This window comes from Stegostoma tigrinum, chromosome 6, assembly GCF_030684315.1.
Source record: "Stegostoma tigrinum isolate sSteTig4 chromosome 6, sSteTig4.hap1, whole genome shotgun sequence".
NCBI classification, from domain to species: Eukaryota; Metazoa; Chordata; class Chondrichthyes; order Orectolobiformes; family Stegostomatidae; genus Stegostoma; species Stegostoma tigrinum.
Genome location: NC_081359.1, coordinates 94,570,060 through 94,596,419, shown reverse-complemented (window position 1 = coordinate 94,596,419; position 26,360 = coordinate 94,570,060). Strand labels below are relative to the sequence as shown.

The 26,360-nt window shown below is 43.7% G+C and overlaps 1 protein-coding gene across 3 annotated transcripts in view; it reads left to right on the top strand.

The window, feature by feature from the left end:
• atp10a (ATPase phospholipid transporting 10A) overlaps window positions 1–26,360 on the top strand; it is a 351,086-nt gene that overhangs the window by 235,564 nt on the left and 89,162 nt on the right. For all 3 annotated transcript variants that reach the window (XM_059646782.1, XM_059646783.1, XM_048533506.2), the window contains 2 exons: window positions 16,082–16,286; window positions 25,272–25,357. In XM_059646782.1, coding sequence (XP_059502765.1) covers window positions 16,082–16,286; window positions 25,272–25,357 — 291 coding nt within the window. The remainder of the gene's footprint in view (window positions 1–16,081; window positions 16,287–25,271; window positions 25,358–26,360) is intronic.

Here is a 26,360-nt window from a genome sequence, read left to right as displayed (position 1 = left end):
TCAGTGCCATCTCGTCTCCAACCGACACCTTCGGCACTATCAGATCTCACTGGTATTTTCTGTGTGAGTACAGGAGCTTTTCATCAGCTTTGCATTTGCTGTTAGTAGCTTTGATATAGACAAGACCAGCTCGTAATGGCAACAGAACTGAACACCTTTTTTTTGTTCATTGAAGCTGCTGTTGTAGCAGTGAGACACTGAATTATTGCAGTGAATATCTCGCAACATGTGTCATGGAATTGGGTTTTGTTCAGATATTGGGCAATCCACTAGGAAATGGGAGGGCAGGGAGATGATGCAAAGTGGGCAGCCTGATTTCTTTCCATCTACTTGTGCCCCACCCTCTCAAGTGCAGTCAATCCAGAATACTAATTCTTTCCAGTATGCTTCTTGTGGAATTTCCCCATCTCATCCCCTGCTGTTTGTGACAGTTACTTGCAGTGAAATAAAATTCATTGCTGTCTGTACACTTTGTGCTTGAAAGCAATAATAGTGCATCATTCTGTTGAAGTCTGAAGCTATTTCAGGCTGGGGAGGGAAACATCTGGCTTGAAAGCCAACTACTTTTAGAATTTTCCCAGTCTTCCCCTACAGGTCATGATTTTGCCCTTTATCTGTAAGAATGAACTTCATTAACAAGACTAGAACTTTTCAAGTGCCTCAAATTTAGAATTCTTTGTCTTGCTTGAAATGTTTTGCTTGAAGAATGAGGGTTGTCTCTCTGATAACAAGGATGTGGGTGTAAAAAGATCGAGATGAATTCCATAATGTTTTGAGATGTTACCCTTTAAATCACTTTTGGACAAATTGCCCTTTGACCTTCCTGAGCTACACTTAGTATTGTTGCACGTTCAACATTAGAGAATTGTGACGGGTTCAGTTTGGTGGCTAAAATAAGCATAAAATATAAAGTTTATCACATTGTTCCCATTCGTGATGTTTTGTTGCTGAGCTTTTCTCCTGATCTTGATGTCATCCCTACCTTGAATTGCAATTGGCTACTTGAGCCATCCCTTGTTCCTACAACAATGTGATGCTTGTTTCCTGACTTAATCCACCCATATAGACATAGGTAACCATTGAAGATAAATCTGGAGTTAAATCCTCCAAAAACAGTGCCAGGAGAATCTGAGATAACAAGGTGTAGAGCTGATGAACACAGCAGACCAAGCAGCATCAGAGGAGCAGGAAGGCTGATGTTTTGGCCTTAGACCCTTCTGCAGACCCTTTTCTGAAGAAGGGTCTAGGGATGAAACATCAGCTTTCCTGCTCCTCTGATGCTGCTCAGCTTGCTGTGTTCATCCAGCTTCACATCTCAGATTCTCCAGCATCTGCAGTTCCTACTACCCCAGGAGAACTGAATAACCATTTGGTGAACGGTACTTTATGGAAGTAATGCCACATCTTCAGGATCAGAACTCTGGCTTCAAGTTATTCTTGGAATATTTTCCATTAGTGAGGATGGCCTTTACAGATCAGCTACGATCAAACGGAACTGGTGGAACAAACTCAAATTGACTGAACAACTTCTGTTTCTTACACTCCTACCTCATTGAGCTCTGCTAGTAGCTTTCACTTAGTTGATTTGAACGGAAAAAGGTGCCTTTATGTTTTAAATGTTGTCCACTGCATACTGTGTTATATTAAGCCACACGTTTGTGCCTTGCAAGTGCAGCATTTGATTTACGTTGCCTGACATAAATGCTACAAGTGATATCGGTGCGTGCAGCATGTTCAGAAAACGTAAACATCACTGTAGATGATCAAATGTGTGAATCTGCTATTCTCAGGCACAGGCAGATTTCTTACGTTCATTGCAAGCATGCTGTGTGTTGTCACCTTCTGAAGAATTGCAGGAATATTTAAATTGATGTATTTATAAATACTAAAATCAAATACACGTTAGGTGCAAACCACATTGTTCTAAAATGTTCAGTCAGCTTGCATATATACTTATTCACTGTCATTCTGAAGGTAACCAGAGAAGCTTTAAGAGTTTTATGTCACATTTGTGAACCTTCAAACGCTAATGATGCACAATGATTTATATGGAGACTGAAATTGTTTTTATGAGACTTCTTATTGCAGTTAGATATAACTGAAATGAATTAACATTCAAACAAATCTTTGTGTCAATATTTTGTTAAGTGAGCACTGAATCTTGTTGGAAAGGCTGCAGTGCAATGCGTTGTATTGTTGCTGTGATGTGGTTTGCCGAAGGAGATAGTATGGGCTGAAGGGACTGAACAACCTCCATCTGTACAAGGCACTTTTGAACCACTGCCTTGCCACAGAGAGGACCTTGGGAAAGGGATGTGGGGAGGAGAGGCCAACAAGTGTAACGGGGCTCAATCTATTCACCCTGTTGTGATATGGGTTAGACCAACACTAGCAGAATCTTGAAAGCAAATTAAAAAGAAGGGGCTCCCATTTAAAACAAACATGCTGAAATTTTTTTCTCTCTGAAGGTTGTTAGACTTTGGATATCCTTTCCTCAAAAGGCAGTGGATGCAAAATCTTTTAATATTTTTAAGGCGGTGGCAGACAGATTCTTGACATCCGAGGGGATGTGCAGGAATTTTAAAATGAGGTTAAAATGAGACCATTTGTGATCTTATTGAATGGTGTAACAGGCTCAAAGATTACTCTGGTTCCTTGTTCATATATCCTTTTTTCAAATCTAACTCTAACTCATAGAATGATGGGCTCATATTAAGTGACTGTTTACGTGTTGTAATATATTCAATGAAGGAAGAACAAAGAACAATACAGCACAGGAACAGGTCCTTCAGCCCACCTAGACCGCACCAACGCATGATGCCTTCCTGAGCTAAAAACTTCTCGCCTGTATGTATTTGTATCCCTCTATTCCCTGCCTCTTAAATGTTACTATCGTATCTGCTTCCACCACCTCCCCCACCAGCAATGTATTCCAAGTACTTACCACTGTCTGTATAAAAAAACTTACCTCTCACATCTCCTTTAAACTTAAGCCCTTTTACCTTAAACCTACCTCCCCTAGTAATTATTGCCTTTATCTTACGAATAAAACTATGAATATCCATTCTATCCATGCCCCTCATAATTTTGTAAACTTGTTTCAAGTGGCCTCTCTGTCACTGATAAAAGCCAAAATAACTGCGGAAGCTGTAAATCAGGAACAAAAACAAAGTTGCTGGAAAAGCTCAGCGGGTTTGGCAGCCTCTGTGAAGGGCAAAACAGAGTTAACATTTCGGGTCCGGTGAACCTTCCTCAGAACTGAGGAAGTTCTGAGGAAGGGTCACCAGACCCGAAACGTTAACTCTGTTTTCTCCTTCACAGGTGCTCCCAGACCTGCTGAGCTTTTCCAGCAACTTTATTTTTGTTCTCTATCACTGATGTTGAGTATAGCTAATACCCTCCACACTAGGCACATCCTGGTGAACCTTTTCTGTAACCTGTCCAAAGCCTCCACATCCTCCTGGTATTGTGGCAACCAGACACGATATGCTATTCCAAATGTGGCCGAACTAAGGTTCTATACACCTGCAACATAACTTGCTAATTTGTAATACTCTACGAAGACTGAGGAAGACAAGCATGCCATATGACTTCTTGACCACCTTATTCGCTTGTATTCAAGAAACTGTGGACCTGTACGCCTAGACCCCTCTGAGTGTTGATGCTAGTAAAGGCTCAGTCATTTACTGTATACTTTCCTCCTGCATTAGACCTTCCAAAATGTATCACCTCGCACTTGTTCAGATTAAACTCCGTCTGCCATTTCTCTGCCCAAGTATCTATACCCTGTTGTATCCTTTGGGAATCCTCCTCACTATCTACAGCTCCCCCAGTCTGTGTCATCTGCAAGCTTACTAATCAGGCCATCTATATTCTCCTCCAAATCATTTATATGTATCACAAACAACAGGTATCCCAACACTGATCCCTGTGGAGCACCGCTAGGCACAGATCTCCAGTCAGTAAAACACTCTACCACCGCTCATCTGTGTCTTCTATAACTAAGCCAGCTCTGTATCCATCTTATCAGCTCAGCATGGATCTCATGTGGCTTCACCTTTTGTATCAGCTTGCCTTGTCAAAGGCCTTGCTAAAATCCATGTAGACAACATCCACTGCCCTACCCTAATCAAACATCTTTATTACTTCATCAAAAAGCTCAGTCAAATTTGTGAGACATGATCCACCCTATACAAGGCCGTGCTGCCTATCACCAATACATTCACATTTTTCCAAACGTGAGCAAATACTGTCTGTGTGAGTAATTTTCCCACCGGACTGTAATTTCCTGGATTATCCCCATTGCCGTTCTTCAACAAAGAAATAACAATAGCTATTCTCCAGTCCTCTAGGATCCCTCCTGCAGCTAAAAAGTAGAGAAATATTTCATGCAAAGCCCTAGTAATTTCTTCTCTTGTGTTCCCTCTCCCCCCATTAGCATTCTGGGATACATCCCATTAGGTCCTGTGGCCTTATTTACCTTAATACTTTTCAAATACCCAACGCCTGTTTTTGTATCGATGTGTCCTACAATATCAACATATTCTCCTCTAAACTCTACCATATCTTTGCCCCTCATGAATACTGATGCAAAGTATTTGCTAGGGACCTCAGACACATCCTCCAGCTCCACGCATAAATTCCCTCCATTGTCATCAAGTGGACCTACCCTTTCTCTATATGCCCTCTTGCTCCACATATATTACAAAGCACCTCAGGATTTTCCATCACCCTATTCTCCAAGAGCATTTCATTTTGTGTTTCAACTTAAATATTAAGATGGCAACTGGATGTGGGAAGAATATTCCTGATGTTGGGGAAGTCCAGAACTACGGGTCACAGCCTAAGAATAAGGGGTAAACATTCAGGACTGAGATGAAGAGGAATTTCTTCTCTCGGAGAGTTGCGAACCTGTGAACTTCTCGGCCACAGAAAGCTGCTGGGGCTGGTTCAAAGAACGAAGAAGAAATAAACCTACAGCACAGGAACAGGCCCTTCGGCCCTCCAAGCCTGCGCCGATCAAGATCCTCTGTCTAACCTGTCATCTATTTTCTAACGGTCTGTGTCCATTTGCTCCCCGCCCATCCATGTACCTGTCCAAATATACCTTAAAAGATGCTAACGTGTCTGCATCTACCACCTCCGCTGGCAACGTGTTCCAGGCACCCACCACCCTGTGTAAAGAACTTTCCAAGCATATCTCCCTTAAACTTTCCTCCTCTCACTTTGAACTCATGACCCCTAGTAATTGAGTCCCCCACTCTGGGAAAAAGTTTCTTGCTATCCACCCTGTCTATACCCCTCATGATATTGTAGACCTCAATCAGGTCCCCCCTCAATCTCCATCTTTTTAATAAAAATAATCCTAATCCACGCAACCTCTCTTCATAGCTAGCACCCTCCATACCAGGCAACACCCTGGTGAACCTCCTCTGCACCCTCTCCAAAGCATCCACATCCTTTTGGTAATGTGGCGACCGGAACTGTACACAGTACTACAAATGTGGCTGAACCAAAGTCCTATACAACTGCAACATGACCTGCCAACTCTTGTACTCAATACCCCGTCCAATGAAGGAAAGCATGCCATATGCCTTCTTGACCATCCTATTGACCTGGGTTATCACCTTCAGGGAACAATTGACCTGAACACCCAGATCTGTCTGTTCATCAGTTTTCCCTAGGACTTTTCTATTGACTGTATAGTTCGCCCTTGAATTAGATCTTCCAAAATACATCATTAGATGTATTCAATTGGGAGCTGGATGTGGCCCTTTCATCTAAAGAGTTCGAGGGGTATGGGGAGAGAGCGGGAGTGTGAGGCTGAGATTGCGTAATCAGCCACGATCATATTGAATGGTGGTACAGGCTCAAAGGGCTCAATGGCCTACACCTGCACATGTTCCTATAATGTATCTCAGGGTGCGAATAGCAGGAAAATCTATCGACCTACAGTTCACTAGAAATGATAGCAGATTGCCTGTTTGAGGTATGGTGCCCTCTGAATTGATTTAGAGTGTGTGTGTGTGTGTGTGTGTGTGTGTGTGTGTGTGTGTTTGTGTGTGTCTGTGTGTGTCTGTGTGTGTCTATGTCTGTGTGTCTGTGTCCGTGTGTGTTATTGACATCAAAATAGGAATGCGGCTATAACTTACACCAAGTACACGATTGCCTCATGTTGTAATAAGGGCACACCCTCATCGTGAGCAAAGTCTTCCATTTATTCTGCCGTTTCAATTCCATAAACTCAGTGTCTCAGGACTGTGTGTTTACTGTTACTGTTCAGAGACTGCGGGTTTTACAAAGTATCCCTCACTGCTGTTACAACATTTTGTTTGTATTTGTTAGCCACAGGTTTTAATGTAGAAGAACACTTAGAATTTTTACAAAAAATCCTTTCAGTTGGCTTTTATTTGCCATAGCAAGTCCTTTTGCTGTAATTTTAAAGATCTGGTAATATTTAGGAAGTGGTGGTGTTTCATGTAATATCCCTGCTCGATTAAATCTTTTTCTCATTCTGTCTAGACAGTATTTTTTGGTGGAGTATGTGCATGTGGTCCTTTTTTTTCCATTACTTTAATCCATTCCTACATTACTTCTGTCATTAATTTAACATATCCTGACTGGTCTTCTGCTATCAAGCTGCTGTAAACTGAAGGTGGTCAAAATCTCTGCAGCCTGAGCCTCAATTTGCAGCAAGTCCTCCTCCTGTCTCCTCTTCCTCTTAGTCAGCCCCTTAGAATAAAGGTTGATATACTTCCAAGGAGAGATAGTAGGAACTGCAGATGCTGAAGTCAGAGATAACACAGTATGGAGCTGGATGAACACAGTGGGCCAGGCAGCATCAGAGGAACAGGAAAGGAACAAGACCCAAAATGTCAACGTTCCTGCTCCTCTGATGTGGCCTGGCCATGACCAAGTTCCAATCTTGGCATGGCTTATTGGCCCAATGAGGCACCTACATGAGGGTAAGCCAGCCCTTGAAGACTTCAGCAGATGAGGCATCTAGAGGTTTGTATGCTATCTCTGAAGCATCTATACTATCCCTGCTGGATCCCCAAGACACTGTCTTGTTGTGTTCAGTGCATTTTATTTTATTCGGTCTCCTCTTACCCCTGTACTGGTTGGCCTGTGTTGCCTCCCAATAAAACAATGACTCGATTATAAAATCCTCATCCCTGTTCTCAAATCTTGCCATGACCTTTCCCATCCCATAGGTGAGCTACTGGCTTGGATTGAGGATTGGCTGTCTGACATGAGGCAGAGAGTTGGGATAAAAGGCTCTTTTTTGGAATGACAACCGGTGACGAGTGGTGTCCCGCAGGGTTCAATGTTGGGTCCGCAGCTGTTCACCTTATATATTAATGATCTGGATGAAGGAACTGCGGGCATTCTGGCGAAGTTTGCTGATGATACGAAGATAGGTGGACAGGCAGGTAGTACTGAGGAGGTGGGGAAGCTGCAGAAAGATTTAGACGGTTTAGGAGAGTGGTCCAGGAAATGGCTGATGAAATTCAATGTGAGTAAATGTGAGGTTTTGCACTTTGGAAAAAAGAATACAGGCATGGACTATTTTTTAAATGATGAGAAAATTCGTAAAGCAGAAGCACAAAGGGATCTGGGCGTATTGGTCCAGGATTCTCTAAAGGTTAACTTGCAGGTAGAGTCCGTAATTAAGAAAGCGAAGGTAATGGTGTCGTTTATCTCAAGAGGGTTGGAATATAAAAGCAGCGATGTGCTTCTGAGGCTTTATAAAGCTCGAGTTAGGCCCCATTTAGAATACTGTGTCCAGTTTTGATCCCCACACCTCAGGAAGGGCATACTAGCCCTGGAGCGTGTCCAGCGGAGATTCACACGGATGATCCCTGCAATGGTAGGTTTAACGTGTGATGAACGGCTAAGGATCCTGGGATTGTACTCATTAGAGTTTAGAAGGTTGAGGGGAGATCTAATAGAAACTTACAAGATAATGTATGGTTTAGAAGGGGTGGACGCTAGGATGTTGTTTCCGTTAGGCAGGGAGACTAGGACCCGTGGGCACAGCCTTAAAATTAGAGGGGGTAAATTTAAAACTGAAATGAGACGGCATTTCTTCAGCCAGAGAGTGGTGGGCTTGTGGAATTCATTGCTGCAGAGTGCACTGGAGGCTGGGACATTAGATGCCTTCAAGGCAGAGATCGACAAATTTTTGATCTCACAAGGAATCAAGGGCTATGGGGAGAGTGCAGGGAAGTGGAATTGAAATGTCCATCAACCATGATTTAAATGGCGAAGTCGACTTGATGGGCCGAATGGCCTTACTTCCACTCCTATGTCTTATGCTGTATGGTCTTACCCCCACAAGCCTCTGTGATATCTGCACTTCTGTAATTCCTATTGCATTCCCAGTTTTAGTTGTTTGGTTGCTGGCGGCTGTGTCTTCCATTCTCTGTACACCTCACTATCTCACTTTCCTCCATATAATACTTAGCTCCTTGACCAAGTGTTTTTGGTCATCTGACCTGATATTGCCTGTTGTATAATTCCAGAGATTCCTGAACTGACAGGTCATGCTGCAGTATAGAGGTCCTCACCTTCAATCATTCCCTGATCAGAGCAGTGGATTCAGTGAAAGGTGTTCAGCCAGTCAGTTATGTTCATGTAATGCAACAGTGACAGTCACCAGGCACAGGCTATGTGCAAGCATAAGGTGTCATAACAGATTAAATAGTGAGGATTAATAATAAAGTTTAAGACCAATGTGTCAGCAAGATCACAATCTTTTTGTACTATGTGATGCAACCTTACATAGAGGCAGCCACCCAGTCCATATTATACTGGCAGTGTAATTTGACCAGGGCACCCCATAGAAACCCACACAGATACAGGGAGAATGTGTGAAGTTTGCACAGTCACCCAAAGCTGAGATTGAACCTCCGCCTATGATGCTGTGGGGTAGCAGTGCAAACAACTGAGCCACCATACCACCCAGTTGATTTCGTGTGTGATCTTAATGGTACACAACTTGTCTCCTTTGGAATCTCTGCAACTACATGACAGGCAATATCAGGTCAGGTTTAAATCATGTCATCTCTTGCATGGCTTAGTTTACAAACATACTGTGAAGCAGAACGGTTCATGATGATGAAGTCGCTATAAATTCTCCATTTGGTGGAAATTAACACACCTTATCAGTCGTAATCGTGGCGGTGCCATACCTAATGAGTTTGAAATCTGGAGCATTGTGACTCCCATCACCAGTTTTAAAACCCACGCGAGAATGTTTGCTTCTGTAAGTTAACGCAATTCAAGATAACTAACTGAGATGCTGTGAGACATTAAAAATCCAAATCAATAAAGTTGGTTAATTATTTGACATCACTGCCCAACTTAGAACAATGTGTACCAAAAGCAGTGATGATCCTGCCATTTCTTCCACAAATATCGAAAAATTAGTCCAGTGAACACCTGGGATTATTTTCACCTTTAAACACAAGGCAGCAATGATCTGGACACAGTAATAGATTTACTATTTAACTTAATTTGAAGGTGATGAATTACAAAAGCGTCTTCTTGTGCTACTGTGGCTCTGTGCTTAACACGCCTCTCACTCAGAAGGTCATGGGTTCACATCCCAGTTCAACGGCTAGAGTGCACCCAAGCCTGATACTGAGGGAGAACAGTTTAGGATGGAAAAGAGGTTGGCCCTCTTCATAATCTGTGACAGTGTTGATCACTTGGAGATATTTTTAATTGATATGTTAGGTATAGTTCTTAGGAGCTAAAGGAATCAAAGAATATGGGAGAAAGCAGGAACAGAGTGCAGAATTGGATGATCAGCCACGATCATATTAAATAGTAGAGCAGGCTGAAAGGGCAGAATGGCCTGCTGCTCCTATTTTAGGTGTCAATGCTGTGACACACTTCTGGAACATGTGGGTCTTGAACCCGAACCTCCTGGCTCGGAGTTGGGGAACAGTACCATTATGTCACAAAACTCCATAAAGTTACACCATCTGCCACGTTGGGATTCGAACCCAGGGCCCCCTCGTAGAGCACTGGAGTTTCTGGATAACTAGTCCATCCTCTCATCGAGTATCATTTGTTCATAGTGTTTGAGACAAGACTCTGTTCCCATTGACCGGACAAATGGGGGTCACACCAAACATAGTGACCCTGTTGAATTCGACTTGAAAATAGGCTGGTGCAGCAAACCTGACCCACAGTGAGTCATGGTGCAGACTGCCTCATCCAACAATGAGGCTTTCTCACGTAACATGCTGTGTCCCAGCACTAATCAAGAGCAGCACAGGGGTTGTCCTGGCCATTTCTTATCCCTCAGTGAACTAACCATTGTTGCATTGTTCTTGATGGAGCTTTGATGTGCGCAGATAATAAAATGTGAGGCTGGATGAACACAGCAGGCCAAGCAGCATCTCAGGAGCACAAAAGCTGACGTTTCGGGCCTAGAGCCTTCATCAGAGAGGGGGATGGGGAGAGGGAACTGGAATAAATAGGGAGAGAGGGGGAGGCGGACCGAAGATGGAGAGTAAAGAAGATAGGTGGAGAGAGTATAGGTGGGGAGGTAGGGAGGGGATAGGTCAGTCCAGGGAAGACGGACAGGTCAAGGAGGTGGGATGAGGTTAGTAAGTAGCTGGGGGTGCGGCTTGGGGTGGGAGGAAGGGATGGGTGAGAGGAAGAACAGGTTAGGGAGGCAGAGACAGGTTGGACTGGTTTTGGGATGCAGTGGGTGGGGGGGAAGAGCTTGGCTGGTTGTGTGGTGCAGTGGGGGGAGGGGACGAGGTTTAGGGATGCAGTAGGGGGAGGGGAGATTTTGAAACTGGTGAAGTCCACATTGATACCATGAGGCTGCAGGGTTCCCAGGCGGAATATGAGTTGCTGTTCCTGCAATCTTCGGGTGGCATCATTGTGGCAGTGCAGGAGGCCCATGATGGACGTGTCATCTAGAGAATGGGAGGGGGAGTGGAAATGGTTTGCGACTGGGAGGTGCAGTTATTTGTTGCGAACTGAGCGGAGGTGTTCTGCAAAGCAGTCTCCAAGCCTCCTCTTGGTTTCCCCAATGTAGAGGAAGCCACACCGGGTACAGTGGATGCAGTATACCACATTGGCAGATGTGCAGGTGAACCTCTGCTTAATGTGGAATGTCATCTTGGGGCCTGGGATAGGGGTGAGGGAGGAGGTGTGGGGGCAAGTGTAGCATTTCCTGAGTGGTCCCTCCGGAAAGCAGACAGGGGTGGGGATGGAAAAATGTCTTGGGTGGTGGGGTCGGATTGTAAATGGCGAAAGTGTCGGAGGATGATGCGTTGTATCCAGAGTTTGGTAGGGTGGTGTGTGAGAACGAGGGGGATCCTCTTAGGGCGGTTGTGGCGGGGGCGGGGTGTGAGGGATGTGTTGCGGGAAATAGGGGAGACGCGGTCAAGGGCATTCTCGATCACTGTGGGGGGAAAGTTGCGGTCCTTGTTCACCTGCACATCTGCCTGACATTCCACATTAAGCAGAGGTTCACCTGCACATCTGCCAATGTGGTATACTGCATCCACTGTACCCGGTGTGGCTCTCTCTACATTGGGGAAACCAAGCGGAGGCTTGGAGACCGCTTAGCAGAACACCTCCGCTCAGTTCGCAACAAACAACTGCACCTCCCAGTCGCAAACCATTTCCACTCCCCCTCCCATTCTCTAGATGACATGTCCATCATGGGCCTTCTGCACTGCCACAATGATGCCACCGGAAGGTTGCAGGAACAGCAACTCATATTCCGCCTGGGAACCCTGCAGCCATATGGTATCAATGTGGACTTCACCAGTTTCAAAATCTCCCCTTCCCCTACTGCATCCCTAAACCAGCCCAGTTCGTCCCCTCCCCCCACTGCACCACACAACCAGCCCAGCTCTTCCCCCCCACCCACTGCATCCCAAAACCAGTCCAACCTGTCTCTGCCTCCCTAACCGGTTCTTTCTCTCACCCATCCCTTCCTCCCACCCCAAGCCGCACCTCCATCTCCTACCTACTAACCTCATCCCACCTCCTTGACCTGTCCATCTTCCCTGGATTGACCTATCCCCTCCTTACCTCCCCACCTATACTCTCCTCTCTATCTATCTTCTTTTCTCTCCATCTTCGGTCCGCTTCCCCCTCTCTCCCTATTTATTCCAGAACCCTCTCCCCATCCCCCTCTCTGATGAAGGGTCTAGGCCCGAAACGTCAGCTTTTGTGCTCCTGAGATGCTGCTTGGCCTGCTGTGTTCATCCAGCCTCACATTTTATTATCTTGGATTCTCCAGCATCTGCAGTTCCCATTATCTTTGATGTGCGCAAATGGGTTGCAGCATTTCTTACATTATAACGGTGACTGTCGCTTCAAAAGTATATATTGCATTGCTTGCTCCCCACTGCTATTCCTTACCTACTGCCTTTGTCCCTTCCCCTGCAGCTTTTGCCCACTTGCCCTGCTGTATTTGTCTGCTCACCCTACTGCTATTCAACTCCCCGCAGTAGCCTGTCCCTTCTCCTCTGCTGCTTTTGCCCTCCCCCTCCCCCAACTGCCTTTACCCCTCCCCAATTGCCATTACCCCTTCCCCTGCTGCCCCCTTACACCATCCCCTTGCAGTCAGTGTCCACTCCTCGTGAATGCTGTTGCCCACTCCACCCCCCCATGCTGCTTTTACTCCCCCCCCCATCGATGCCTTTGCCTCTTCTCCCCCACCTATTGCCCAATCACCCTCACTGCCCTTGCTTCCTCCTCCTGTGCCCATCGCCTCCCCCACCCGCCGCTTTTGACTGTACTTCCCAAAAGAGAGGGAAGTCTGTCATTCCCAGGAACGAAGAGAAATGAAATTTTGCACTACACTGCTCAGGAATGCACCCTGCTCTCATTCTCCACGACCCTCACTCCTGCTGCTGTCTGATCAAGAGGGAGCAGTTCCTCTGACTGTGTTGCAATAGCTGGCTGCCTTTTAGTCACAACTGTGTATGTTTCCCTCCAAGCAGCAAAGCAGTTGTTCACAAGCACTGACGTGGCAACTTGTGCAGTGGACTTTGGAAATGAGTTGTAATTGATATAACTGGCCTGGCCAACTGCAATGCAGTTAATTCACATGGTCACAGTTGTTTTAGCTGTTCATGAAGACAGATCAACAGAAGCACTCAATGTTCCTGTGTAGCATTTAGTCTCTTTAATTGGACCTCAGTGTAAGTTAACTAATCTTTACCTAAATGGGTTAAATATGATCTTTGTTCCCCTTGAAAATAAATTCTCCCCATAAAATGCCAAAATTATTTGATGCCTTCCTTTGCCAGAGGTCTGGTGTGTAACATGCTATAAATTTATTTAAACTCTTGTATTGAAGGTGAAATAATTTACTTGAAGTTACGTTTTGCATTATTGATCAATCTGAATAAATTTAAATGAAGATTCTGTGACATCTATTTCTGAGTAAAGATGTCAGTGCACTCATTTTGAATGTGTATTGAATAACAAGGTAACCATTAGTGAATAATTCTTTATTAATAGCATAACAAACCCTCGGATCAGTTTTTAATTCAATGCGTGTGAGCATCACTGGCTTGTCTTTATAGGGCTACATGGCATCTCGGTGGTTAGCATTGCTGCCTCGTAGTGCCAGGGACCAGGCTTCGATTGCACCCTTAAGTGACTTTGTGGAGTTTACACATTTTCCCCATCTCTGCTTGGGTTTCCTCCAGGTGCTCTGGATTCACCCCACAGTCCAAAGATGTGCAGGTTAAATGGAATGAACATGCTAAATTGCCCATTGACATGTGCAGACTTGGTGGATTAGTCATGGGAAATTAAAGGTTCCAGGGAGAGGGTAGTGGTGTACATCTGGGTGGGCTGCTGTTTAGAGAGTCACTGTTGACTCGATGGGTTGAATGGCCTCCTTCCACACTGCAGGGATTCTATGAATATTGTCTAGAGGGCAGTTAAGTGTCAACCACACCTTACTGTGAGTCTAGAGTCATATGGAATCTAGAACAGGTAAAGATGGCCTATTTCCTTGCCTAAAGGCCATGAGATAGGTTTTTACTAGTTACTAATCATTTATTCCAAAATTTCATTAAATTTCAATTTCACCATCTGCTGTGGTGGAATTTGAATCCATTTATCCGGTACATTAACTAGTCTAGTCTAGTCTAGATTACTAGTCTAGTCTAGACTAGATTACTAGTCTAGTGACTTGTACCACTATTCCACAACCTACCCCATCCTTATTAATCATTTTAACCATTTCTAAAACTCATGCATGACGTAGTGTAGAGGTGGAGGAACACAGTAGGCCAGGCAGCATCAGGAGCAGGAAAGCTGATGTTTAGGGTCAGGACCCTTCTTCAGAAATGGGTTTCCTCCCATTTCTGAAGAAGGATCCCGACCCCTAACGTCAGCTTTCCTGCTTCTCTGATGCTGCCTGGCCTGCTGAGTTCCTCCAGCTCCATACTGTGTTATCTCTGACTCCAGCATCGGCAGTTCTTACTAATTCTAAAACTCATGCAAATGTTTATATTAGTGATGATTTTTCATAATTGTCCAGATTTGGAAAGGAGCCTGCTGACTGGAAGGAAGCAAATATAAGCCCCTTCTTTAAGAAGAAGAAGTGTGGAGAACTGTTAGCTTGATATCCATAACAGGGAACACACCACAATCTATTATAAAGGATGTGATACTGAAATATTTCGAAAATAATGGCACATTGAGCATGGATTAATGAAAGGAAAACCCTGTTTGACAAGCTTGTTCGAAGTTGTTTGAGAATGCTGCTCATAGCCTAAACAAAGGAGCATCACTGAATGTTATATATTTGGATTGTCAGAAGGTTTATGATTAGGTCCTGGTTAGGAAATATATGAGTGTGTGGGGTGAGGGGAAACATACTGATGTGGGTTAATTGGCAGAAAGCTGTGAATAGCAATTACTGGATCATTTCTACAGATAGCAGGCTGTAGCTAATGGGATACCACGAGGGTGAGTGGTATCCCACAAGAGTTGACAATCTCTATAAATGATTTACATGTGGGGACCAGATTTGGTGACGACATCCAACAGGATGGGAAAGTTGGGAAGTGGGTGTAAGGAAGCTCGCAGAGGGCTTGGGCCAGCTCAAGGAATAGGCAAGAACATGGCACATGGATCATAACATAAACACGTGAAATTATTCTCGTTACTGGGGGAAGGTGGGGGCGAACAAGCAAGAAAGCAGAATATTTTATTAAACGATCAGAAGTTGGAAAGTGTCGGAGTCCAAAAAGATGTGGCTATTTCTGTCCATGAGGCAGGCATGCAAGTGCAGCAAGCAATTAGAAAGGCAAGTGGTAGGTTGTGAGGGGTTTTGAGTTCAGAAATAAAGATGTCCTGCTGCAATTTTATTGCCTTGACGGGACCACATCTAAAGTCGAAAACCATAAGGCTAGGGACGGGACCACATCTAAGGTCGAAAACCATAAGGCTAGGAGCAGAAGTAGGTCATTCAGCCCGTAGGGGCTCCTCCAACAATCAATGAGATCATGACCTATCTGCTGTGATGCTGTGTACAGTTTTGCTTTCCTAGTCTAAGGAAGAATATGTTTGTCATACAGGGAGCGCTATAGAGGTTCACCAGATGAATTCGTGGAAGCCCGAACTGTTTTATGGGGAGGGATTAAGGAAACTGGATTTGCATTCCCCAGAATTTTGAAGAGTGAGCGCTGATCTGGGTGAAACTGCTTACGTGTTGGACAGAGATGGGATGTTTCCCCCAGCCTCGTGACTTTACTTCAGGATAAAGGGCAGGCTATTTAAGACTGACATGAGGTCAGATTGGTTCACTGAGAGGCCGGGAGGTGGTTCTCTAACCCAGAGGAACTGTGGAAGCGCAAACGCTGAGCAGATTCAAGTCAGAAATCAATGTGTTTGTGGAGACTAATGGCATGAAGTGGACTGGGAAAAATGTGGGAAGAACACACTGAGGAGATTTTCAACCACGACCCAGAGTTTGAGGGGCTGAATGGCTTACTGTTGTTCCTGCGTTCCTGCCTTTGTGATGTGTGTCCTCATTCATGTGACTGACTGCTGTGCTTGATTCCTTTTTTTCAAGGAATGAGAAAAAATACGTGGAGAAATACTGGAAAGAAGTTCAGGTCGGGGATTTTGTTCGCCTGCGCTGCAATGAAATCATTCCTGCCGATATCCTGCTGCTGTACTCCAGTGACCCTGATGGACTCTGCCATATCGAGACTGCTAATCTGGATGGAGAGACCAACCTCAAACAGCGACAGGTTATTAAGGGTTTCACTGAGCTGGTAAGCAATTTTCAACGATTGGAATGGTCACGTGGCTGTCGAGCGCAGCAAGAGGCCGTTCTCTGCATTGAGCCTCTGAGCTCCCTAATAAATTCCACTTCCCGGCCCTTTTCCCCAAAGCCCTGTGTTACCTGACAAGGAGTACTCAAACTCAACCCAGGTATTTTTCCCTTATGTGACAGAGGAACGTGAGAGAACCCACTCAGATTTTAATTAAATGAACCCTTCTTTATTTCAACTAATTAAGTAACAAAACATAATATAAAGCATATATTCATTGTAACTTCTTATTTAGTCTAACTTCACTTCAACTTCACCTCACTTCATTCAACTTCACTTAATTCACGTATAATACTAACTCTAACTTTAAGTCTCTAAGTTCGGCTTGAATCGAATCCTACCCCAATTAGTGTGAAGTGGCCAACATTGTTCTCCGTGCATCTCTCATCTCATGGTTCGTTGTTCTCTCTGAAAGTAACTTCCGGGCACACACTTTCCCAATGTGATCTGAAGCCAAAACAGTACAGAAGGAGGCAGTTCAGCAATTGACCCTCTGAGCTCCCGAGTCAATCCCATTCCCCAGCTCCTTTCCCCATAATATTGCAATTTATTTTTCCTTCCAATGGCAGGTTATTGGCACAGGAGGAACAGTGAACAAGGGACATGCTCTCCTAAGTGAAGAGGTATAAAAAAATCCAAAGGGAACGTTAGGAAGCTGGAATTAAGTCAGAAATGAGGAAGAAGGTATTTTCCGTCAGAGGATCTGGCGTCTATGGAACTTTTTTCCCCAGAGAGTAAGAAGATGGACTTGTTGAATGCTTTTAAGACTCCCTCACTCATTAGGAATCAATGGCTAACGTTTCAGTCCAGTGACCCTTCCTCAGAACCTGAAATGTTATCTCTGATTTCTCTTCACTCCAGAGCTTTTCCAGACATTTCTATTTTTTGTTTCTGATTTACAGCATCTGCAGTTCTCTTGGTTTTTATTAAGAATCAATGAGTGTTGAGAGCAGAGAAGTTGGACTGAGGCCACAATCAGGTCAGCTATGATCACAGAGTTACAGATCTTAATGAATGGCGAAGCATGCCCAAGGGGTCACATGGCCTACTCCTGCTTGTCATTCAGAGGGATTTGGGAGTCTTCATGCATAAATCACAAGAAGTATACATCCAAGTTCAGCGGGTAATAGAGAAGGCAAATGGAAAACTGGATGGCGGAGTGTGGAGCTGGATGAGCTCAGCGGGCCGGGCGGCATCTCGGGAGCACAAAAGCTGACGTTTCGGGCCTAGACTGTTCATCAGAGACGTCGGCTTTTGTGCTCCTGAGATGCTGCTTGGCATGCTGTGTTCATCCAGCTCCACACTTTGTTATCTTGGATTCTACAGCATCTGCAGTTCCCATTATCACAAATGGAAAACTGGCCTATATTCCTCTCTTCAAGAAAGGAAATAGGGAAATCCCCGGCAATTATAGACCGGTAAGTCTCACGTCTGTCGTCTGCAAGGTGTTAGAAAGGATTCTGAGGGATAAGATTTATGACCATCTGGAAGAGCATGGCTTGATCAAATACAGTCAACACGGCTTTGTGAGGGGTAGGTCATGCCTTACAAACCTTATCGAGTTTTTTGAGGATGTGACTAGAAAGGTTGATGAGGGTCGAGCTGTGGATGTGGTGTATATGGACTTCAGTAAGGCATTTGATAAGGTTCCCCATGGTAGGCTCATTCAGAAGGTCAGGAGGAATGGGATACAGGGGAACTTAGCTGCTTGGATACAGAATTGGCTGGCCAACAGAAGACAGCGAGTGGTAGTAGAAGGAAAATATTCTGCCTGGAAGTCAGTGGTGAGTGGAGTTCCACAGGGCTCTGTCCTTGGGCCTCTACTGTTTGTAATTTTTATTAATGACTTGGACGAGGGAATTGAAGGATGGGTCAGCAAGTTTGCAGACGACACAAAGGTCGGAGGTGTCGTTGACAGTGTAGAGGGCTGTTGTAGGCTGCAGCGGGACATTGACAGGATGCAGAGATGGGCTGAGAGGTGGCAGATGGAGTTCAACCTGGATAAATGCGAGGTGATGCATTTTGGAAGGTCGAATTTGAAAGCTGAGTACAGGATTAAGGATAGGATTCTTGGCAGCGTGGAGGAACAGAGGGATCTTGGTGTGCAGATACATAGATCCCTTAAAATGGCCATCCAAGTGGACAGGGTTGTTAAGAAAGCATATGGTGTTTTGGCTTTCATTAACAGGGGGATTGAGTTTAAGAGTCGTGAGATCTTGTTGCAGCTCTATAAAACTTTGGTTAGACCGCACTTGGAATACTGCATCCAGTTCTGGGCGCCCTATTATAGGAAAGATGTGGATGCTTTGGAGAGGGTTCAGAGGAGGTTTACCAGGATGCTGCCTGGACTGGAGGGCTTATGAAGAGAGGTTGACTGAGCTCGGTCTCTTTTCATTGGAGAAAAGGAGGAGGAGAGGGGACCTAATTGAGGTATACAAGATAATGAGAGGCATAGATAGAGTTGATAGCCAGAGACTATTTCCCAGGGCAGAAATGGCTAGCACGAGGGGTCATAGTTTTAAGCTGGTTGGTGGAAAGTATCGAGGGGATGTCAGAGGCAGGTTCTTTACGCAGAGAGTTGTGAGAGCATGGAATGCGTTGCCAGCAGCAGTTGTGGAAGCAAGGTCATTGGGGTCATTTAAGAGACTGCTGGACATGTATATGGTCACAGAAATTTGAGGGTGCATACATGAGGATCAATGGTCGGCACAACATTGTGGGCTGAAGGGCCTGTTCTGTGCTGTACTGTTCTATGCTGTATGTTCTATATATTCGTATAGAAATACTGGAAGCACACGTAACAAGTGAGCAGAATCTGTCGGAGGAGAGAGCTGTTCCTGAGAATCTTAACCAAATCTGCACCAGCCAAATAAGAGAGTCTCTCATTGAGTCATACAGCATGGAAACAGACCCTTCTGTCCAACCAGTCCATGCCAAACATAAGACTAAACTAGTCCCACCCGCCTGCGCTTGGCCCATATCCCTCCAAACCCTTCCATGCTGGCTATTTGTAGGATCCAAAAATTTTACTTGTTTTCATTACAAGATGAGAGCCTTTTTCGTTGCCTGTTTGCTAAGTGGACCTGATAATCAATGTCTGCTCAAAGAAGCAATGTTAAAAGTTACTCAATATTGCTCACATTCTGAGATTTTGCCAGAAGTATGGCATTTGGCAATTTTTTAGTTCCCTCTTCACATCACTGTACAAACATGATGGACTGCCTGTAACCGCTGTTCCTTGTGTTTAAACCTGAGTGTTTTTGTCACTTGAGACAAGGCCCATTCATTTTTTGGTTTTGCAATGTAAATACTCTTGGCTCCAGCTATTAGCTGGAAAGAACTTTTGGTTCTAAAAGGCTTTGTCTTTTGCTCTGAGTGTTGACTGAATTTCACCAGAGTTCCAATTTTGCCCCATTGGTTTTCCCAAAATTCATCAGAGTGGCTTAAAAGACTCCCCACGCCCAAACCACCCAAAACACTCACTTCCATTTTTAGATCATTTTTTTACCTAGATGTGTCAATATTTGCAGAAACTTCCTTACATGTAAACACTTCTTAAAAAAAGTGACCTTTAGTAAGTCATCAGTCATCAATGACGCCAGTGAGCTTGCTGCTTAATGCATTATTTGAGCGGGCTTGGCCCAGTGTCTCATAATCGCTACAGGCTGGATTGAGAGGGCCTATATTCCACATCGGTACCCTCACTTCCAGTAGATAGAGTTCATCATTCCATCAAGTTGTCTTTTATTTACAATATATCTGATAGAGATGAAAAAAAATGTTGAATTGATGATCTGTAATAATTGAGACAACAGGGAAGTGTTCCTGTTGACCATGTCTCATGATTTTCTTTCTGCTCCTGTTTCCCAGTTCTGTAGTTTCATTTTGAACCAGTCATTTATATTAATTTTCATCTAATATCTATGATTGTATTTCCATCTGGTTTTCTTATTCATCATACCATCATGTGCTTAATGGTGACCAAACAGAACTGTTAGAAGCAATTAGCATTGGAGATAAGATTCCTGTATGTGCGTCTTTCTTGTTTGTTTTACTACTTGGTGTAAATGTGTGCTTGGAGCGTCACTTAGGGATGCTTTGGGCTGATTTGTTTCATCCTCAGTTTACATCTTCTCCAAAGTATTCAATTTTTTCATCTGTGTTGTTCACTTTTCTTACTACAAGCTTTGCCTATTTCCCTCCCAATCCTTACGGTAGCTTCTTTCACACCAAGGTGACACATGCCCCAAGTAAGTGAGACAAGACAAATTCCGAAACTTTTGAAACTATTTCAAAGCTGCTTGCTTAAAGATCTTTAAAGTGTAAACCAGCAATAGAGGGGAGTGGGATGTACTTTGAGAAAGGAAGGAGCTATTGTGCATAACACAAGCAGGGCGGGAATGAGCAATATCCTTCAGAAAGAGAGGTACACAAAGAAAAAATTAGATTGAGTGACATATTGAAGAAGGAACAATGGCATCTCATGCAATGAAATACTGCAGGATTAATCAAGAGTAATGAAGACAGTTAGGGAGTGCAAGAGCCATATTGCATGAAAGAGAGGAGTCAAATTGGCAGCCGGTACAAGGGAAAGAGAGTAGACAGGTTAGTGGTAGAGAGGTCAGTGACAAGATTACGGTAACACCGATATTAATTAATACTGCCTTACATATTTGCGGGTAATGTTGATCTGGGGAAATGTGTATAATGGCAGTTCAGAAGAAGATTTTCCTTTCAACTTTTACATCTATTCCAAAAGGCCAGTTTATTGACTTGGAATTAATCTTTACACACTTTCTCATATTTATTTACAGAATTACATACTGCAAGCATGTACTTCTTAATCCAGTTTTAATCTGCCTGTTGTAGTGTCTCTAATGTGTCACCAGTTAATGCCCACAACCTGAATACAGTTAATATAAAATCAACCCAGAAGAAAATGCACCTGGGCCTTGTGACTTTGTAATGAAGCATTGTTGAAAATATCACATTGTTGTTCCTGCTTGTACAATGACTGGAAATGTAGATTTTAAAGTCTAGGGATCGAACTCCCTCATGTGCACAGGAGCTTTGTAGTCAAAACTGTGGTTTTCCATTACTTCTTTACTGACCTGAATATCTCTATCCTAAGAGCGTCATATCTAATGCCTTGGACTACTTCCCACATGTATGAGAAAAAAATCTCATTGCTGTTCATTTTAAACTGTTCTAAAACTGGAAAATGCTGAAATATTAAGTCAGCAACCAACTCTTAGTAGAAAAGGTAGCTTCGTGATCAGGGTACAAACACTTCATCAGAGTTGGAAACCAAGCAATAACTTATCTACTCTGTGTGCATTGCCTGGACAGAGAATCAGTGTGCAGTTTCACACGTTTTATTTTGGGGAATATTGCTGTTTTAGTTTTGTGAAAGATACATGCTTGATGCTGTGCTTTCTTAATTATTTCTGAATGATTCTGATGGTTTCTACATACAAATGTGAGGTAACATTTGGAAGCTTTTCTTTTTAAATAAGCCAGTTCATTTTAAGTTTCACACTGAAAATTGAAAAAAAAAAGTAAATTTTCCTATCTAAGGAAAACATGTCTTAAAGCCCTCTGAACCCGTTAGCATGTAACTGTTGAAAGAAGTATCAAGAACAATTTTGCCATAAGCTATTACACCACTTTGATGTTTATCCTATAAGTTAATCAGTCAGACTTTTGGTGGATTTTGCTCATGGTGAAAACCTCTACTATCATTATCCTTCCATTGTATCTCTTTGATTGAGACCTTGTTCCAATACATATATCTCTGGAGAAAGCCGACAGACTAATTTTCTGGACCTAAAGGAAACCAGATTCCCCTTTTAGTCAGCAGCACAAATGACACCTTTGTAACCTTTCTTAATTTGAGACATGTGAATAAGATGATGGTAATATTGATATTAATTAATATTGCAATGCATATTTGGGGGTAACATTGTACTGGGGAAATGTGTATAATGAAAGTTCCGAAGAAGATTTTTCTTTCAACTTCTAACATCTGTTCCAAAAGGCCAGTTTATTGACCTGGAATTATTGGCATGAAATATTTTCATGAGAACTTCATCGTGAAGAGTCAAGCTTTGAGCTTGTCATGTTATGGCAGGATGAAGTACATTGCAGTCAGTACAAGGTATGGTGGAGTGGTAGGAGTTTGTTTTTAAAGCAGTGCCCTTTATTGTGAGAGAGAAAGATGGTCAATCAGATTGTAGCAGTGATATTGAATGAGGAGACATGACTTTCTAACAGCCTAGATATATAATGGAAACATTTTCTTCAACCTAAATATGATAAGAGAAATGAGACAAGACTCTGTTTCTCGAAAACTGCAATGATCCTTTTTGGACATTTCTGATTTCTTCAGTGAGGTTTCACTTCTTTAGGCCTTTGTTGACCTTTTGTTGAGGAAATTAGCTTCCTTAATGGATTGGACTGAATGAGTGCCGTGTGTGCACGTGCAGAGACAGACTTCCTTACTGACCAGAACTGGTGATGTTGACTAACAGTGCCGTTGGAATTTCACCCAGAGCCAATGAAGGAAGGGTGACATTGTTGTAAGTCAAGATGGTGTGTGACTTGACAAGGCTCCATTAGCAGCACCTTCCAAACCTGCTTGACCTCTATAGCTAAGATGGAGAAGGACAGAAAAAGCATAGAACATAGAACATAGAACATAGAACAGTACAGCACAGAACAGGCCCTTCAGCCCACAATGTTGTGCCGACCATTGATCCTCATGGATGCACCCTCAAATTTCTGTGACCATATGCATGTCCAGCAGTCTCTTAAATGACCCCAATGACCTTGCTTCCACAACTGCTGCTGGCAACGCATTCCATGCTCTCACAACTCTCTGCGTAAAGAACCTGCCTCTGACATCCCCTCTATACTTTCCACCAACCAGCTTAAAACTATGACCCCTCGTGCTAGCCATTTCTGCCCTGGGAAATAGTCTCTGGCTATCGACTCTATCTATGCCTCTCATTATCTTGTATACCTCAATTAGGTCCCCTCTCCTCCTCCTTTTCTCCAATGAAAAGAGACCGAGCTCAGTCAACCTCTCTTCATAAGATAAGCCCTCCAGTCCAGGCAGCATCCTGGTAAACCTCCTCTGAACCCTCTCCAAAGCATGTTGGTGCTCTATTGGCATTCCTTCACTGTTGTAGAGATGCAATGTCCTGGAGCACCCAACTGCGTGTATCTGACAAGCAATGTGATTTTATCGAAAGTAAAGTCCAAAAACTAGACATCCATTTTCTTCGATCAATTAGGATAGATTTTTGGTACGTTGTCAGTGAAAATAGCTCATGGTTTAAAAACTGCAACCTTAAGGTGGTGTAATCATTGATTTCAGGTGTTATATCTATTGAAAGTAGGATCTGGATTAAGGAAACCAGGCATCCAAAGGACTAGGTACGATAGAGATAAGAAGGAGGTAAATGTAAAAAATTAAGAATGTGGATGGACATTTGGTATGACCGATCCCATTTACAACGAGAGTTTATAAATTTGTGAACCGCTGCTCTGTTAATCCCATATCTGGTGCTATCGGACCTGTGGCTTCTCATCTTTCTGTCAACACTGAAGGTGCCAGCTATCCATCAGGAAGCTGAAACAGTCAAATGCTAGTTCAAGGAAATTGTCTTCAGGATGTCCAAGGAATGGAATATTCACTCCCATGTATGGGGTGAGTATATAGTGGGACATGTTTGCAAATTGGCATCACTGCTTGGTGTGCCAGTTTGTCAGCATCATCTCACCCACAGGCCATTTTCCCAAAGGCAGTATTGGAGATACAAGCAGCCCATAGGCAGCTGGGACATGATTCAGTTATTTGTAACCAAGGCCAAATGACAGAGTTAACTCAAAAATTCCAGTTGGCCTGATCTCTCCTTGCCCCTCCTGGGATCAGATCCTGGAGATGGTCTGCAGGTGGCGGACTTAAGGGATAGTGTTCCAGGCAGGCTTTGAGACCTCCCGTTTTTTCCTGATTTCAGGGCTCGTCACACCTCCTCAGTTGCTTGACAGCTGCAGCCACTTTGTACTGCTCCATAATCTTTCTGCTTCTCTTTCCCCTTCTCTCTCTGTCCTCTGTTTACCTCTCTGACCCCTCTTTATCTCTCTGTCCCCTCTTTATCTCTCTTTCCCACTCACTGACTCCCTCCGACCCTTTCCATCTCTCTGTCTCACTCTCTAGCTCTCTGTCCCTTTTCCTGTTTCTCTGTCTCTCTGTCTGTCTTTCTATGTCTTTCTCTCTCTCTGTCTATTTTTATGTCCCCCTCCCATCTCTCTGTCCTTTTCTCAATCTCTCTGCATCTCACATTTTCCATCTGTCTCTCTATTCCTCTTTTCCTGTCTCTGCCTTGATCTCTCAGTCTGTCTATCTCTCTCTGTCCCTTTCGCTGTCTCACTGTGTCTCATGCACTCCATCTCTCTCTGACTATCTGTCTGTCTCTCTCTCTCTATCCGCTATCAACTGAAAAGCAAACTGACCGGCCATATTAAAGCACCAACAACGGACTATATTGCTTTGAGAACCCACCTGCCATCTTTAATTGAACAGTGAACCTGCCCCTGGGGCCTGATTGGCCAATTCAGGGAAAATTGGACCAGAGTAATAACATTGGACAAGACCCCAACATCCGAACAGAGGATGACAAAAAACTTCGAGTTGGCCTAACCTCTCCTTCCCCCTCCCGGGATCAGGTCCTTGAGATTGTCTCCAGGTGGAAAATGTCATGGGCAGTGTTCCAGACCTAAAGCCTAACTTCCCGCCCAAAATGTAAGACCTGGTGATTAGAATATTGTTTTATCCTTCCGTTGTTTTTTTCCAATGCAATGTTTAAATTGAAGACAACATGAATAACACAGTTTCTTCCTTCCCTCCTTTTTTGTGTTTAGGAAACAGAATTTGATCCCATGAAGTTTAACAGTGTGATTGAATGTGAAAAGCCACACAACGATCTGAACCGATTTCGAGGATATATGTAAGTACCACATGGCAATAAGCTTCAGGCTGCTTTACTTCTTCAGGGAAGACTCAAGTTCTACAACATTTGCTGCAAACATGGGGAGGTGGTGGTTATGTCATGGGACTAATAACCTAGGAGCCATTGCTAATCATCTGGAGTCATGAGTTCAAATACTACATGGCAGCTGGTGTAATTTAAATTCAGGTAATCATAAATTTGGAATTGAGAACTGGTCCGATTAATGGTGACCATGAAATTACCATTGAACATCATAGCAACTGTGTTGACTAGTGCCCTGTTGAGAAGGAAATTGGTCATCTTTACCTTCGCTAGTTTACATGTGATTCCAGACTCTCTGTATTGCAGTTGTCTCTTAAATGGTTGAGCAAGCCACTTCATTTCAGAGCAGTCAAGGATGGGCAACAAATGTTGACCTTGTCAGTGACATCCACATACTGTGAGAGAATAACATGAACATCCTAAATTGTTTGTCAGCAGACTTATTTGCGCATCTACTGTGCATAAGTGTTGTCCGATTTCAGAATCACATCGAATTTCCAACCCTGTGTTTTGAGTTTTGCTGGTGCAGGCTATTTAGGTATGTTCAGTACCTAGCTTGTTATGAACAGCCAAAAGGATATATGGTTTGATAGAATCTGATCATCTTTGAGAAATATGGCCTAATCAATTGCAGCACTGAAATTCATATTCCGTATTATTAATGTGTGTGATAGACAGAGCGTCTCTTTGGCTTGACCAGTTTTGGTCCCCTTATCTAAACAAAAATCTTTTCACTAGAGGCAGATCTTAGAAGCTTCACTTTACAAGCAAAGGCTGTTTGGGACTGTACACGTTGGTATTTAAAAGAACGATTCTTCTTATATGACTGTAAAGAGCTTGAAAGGGTAAACACTGGAAGGATGTTGCCTCTCATGGGAGAGTCTGGGGCCAGGAGCCATAATCTCACAATGAAGGGATGCCAGCCTAAGATTGAGATGAGAGGGATCTTGGGAACTGG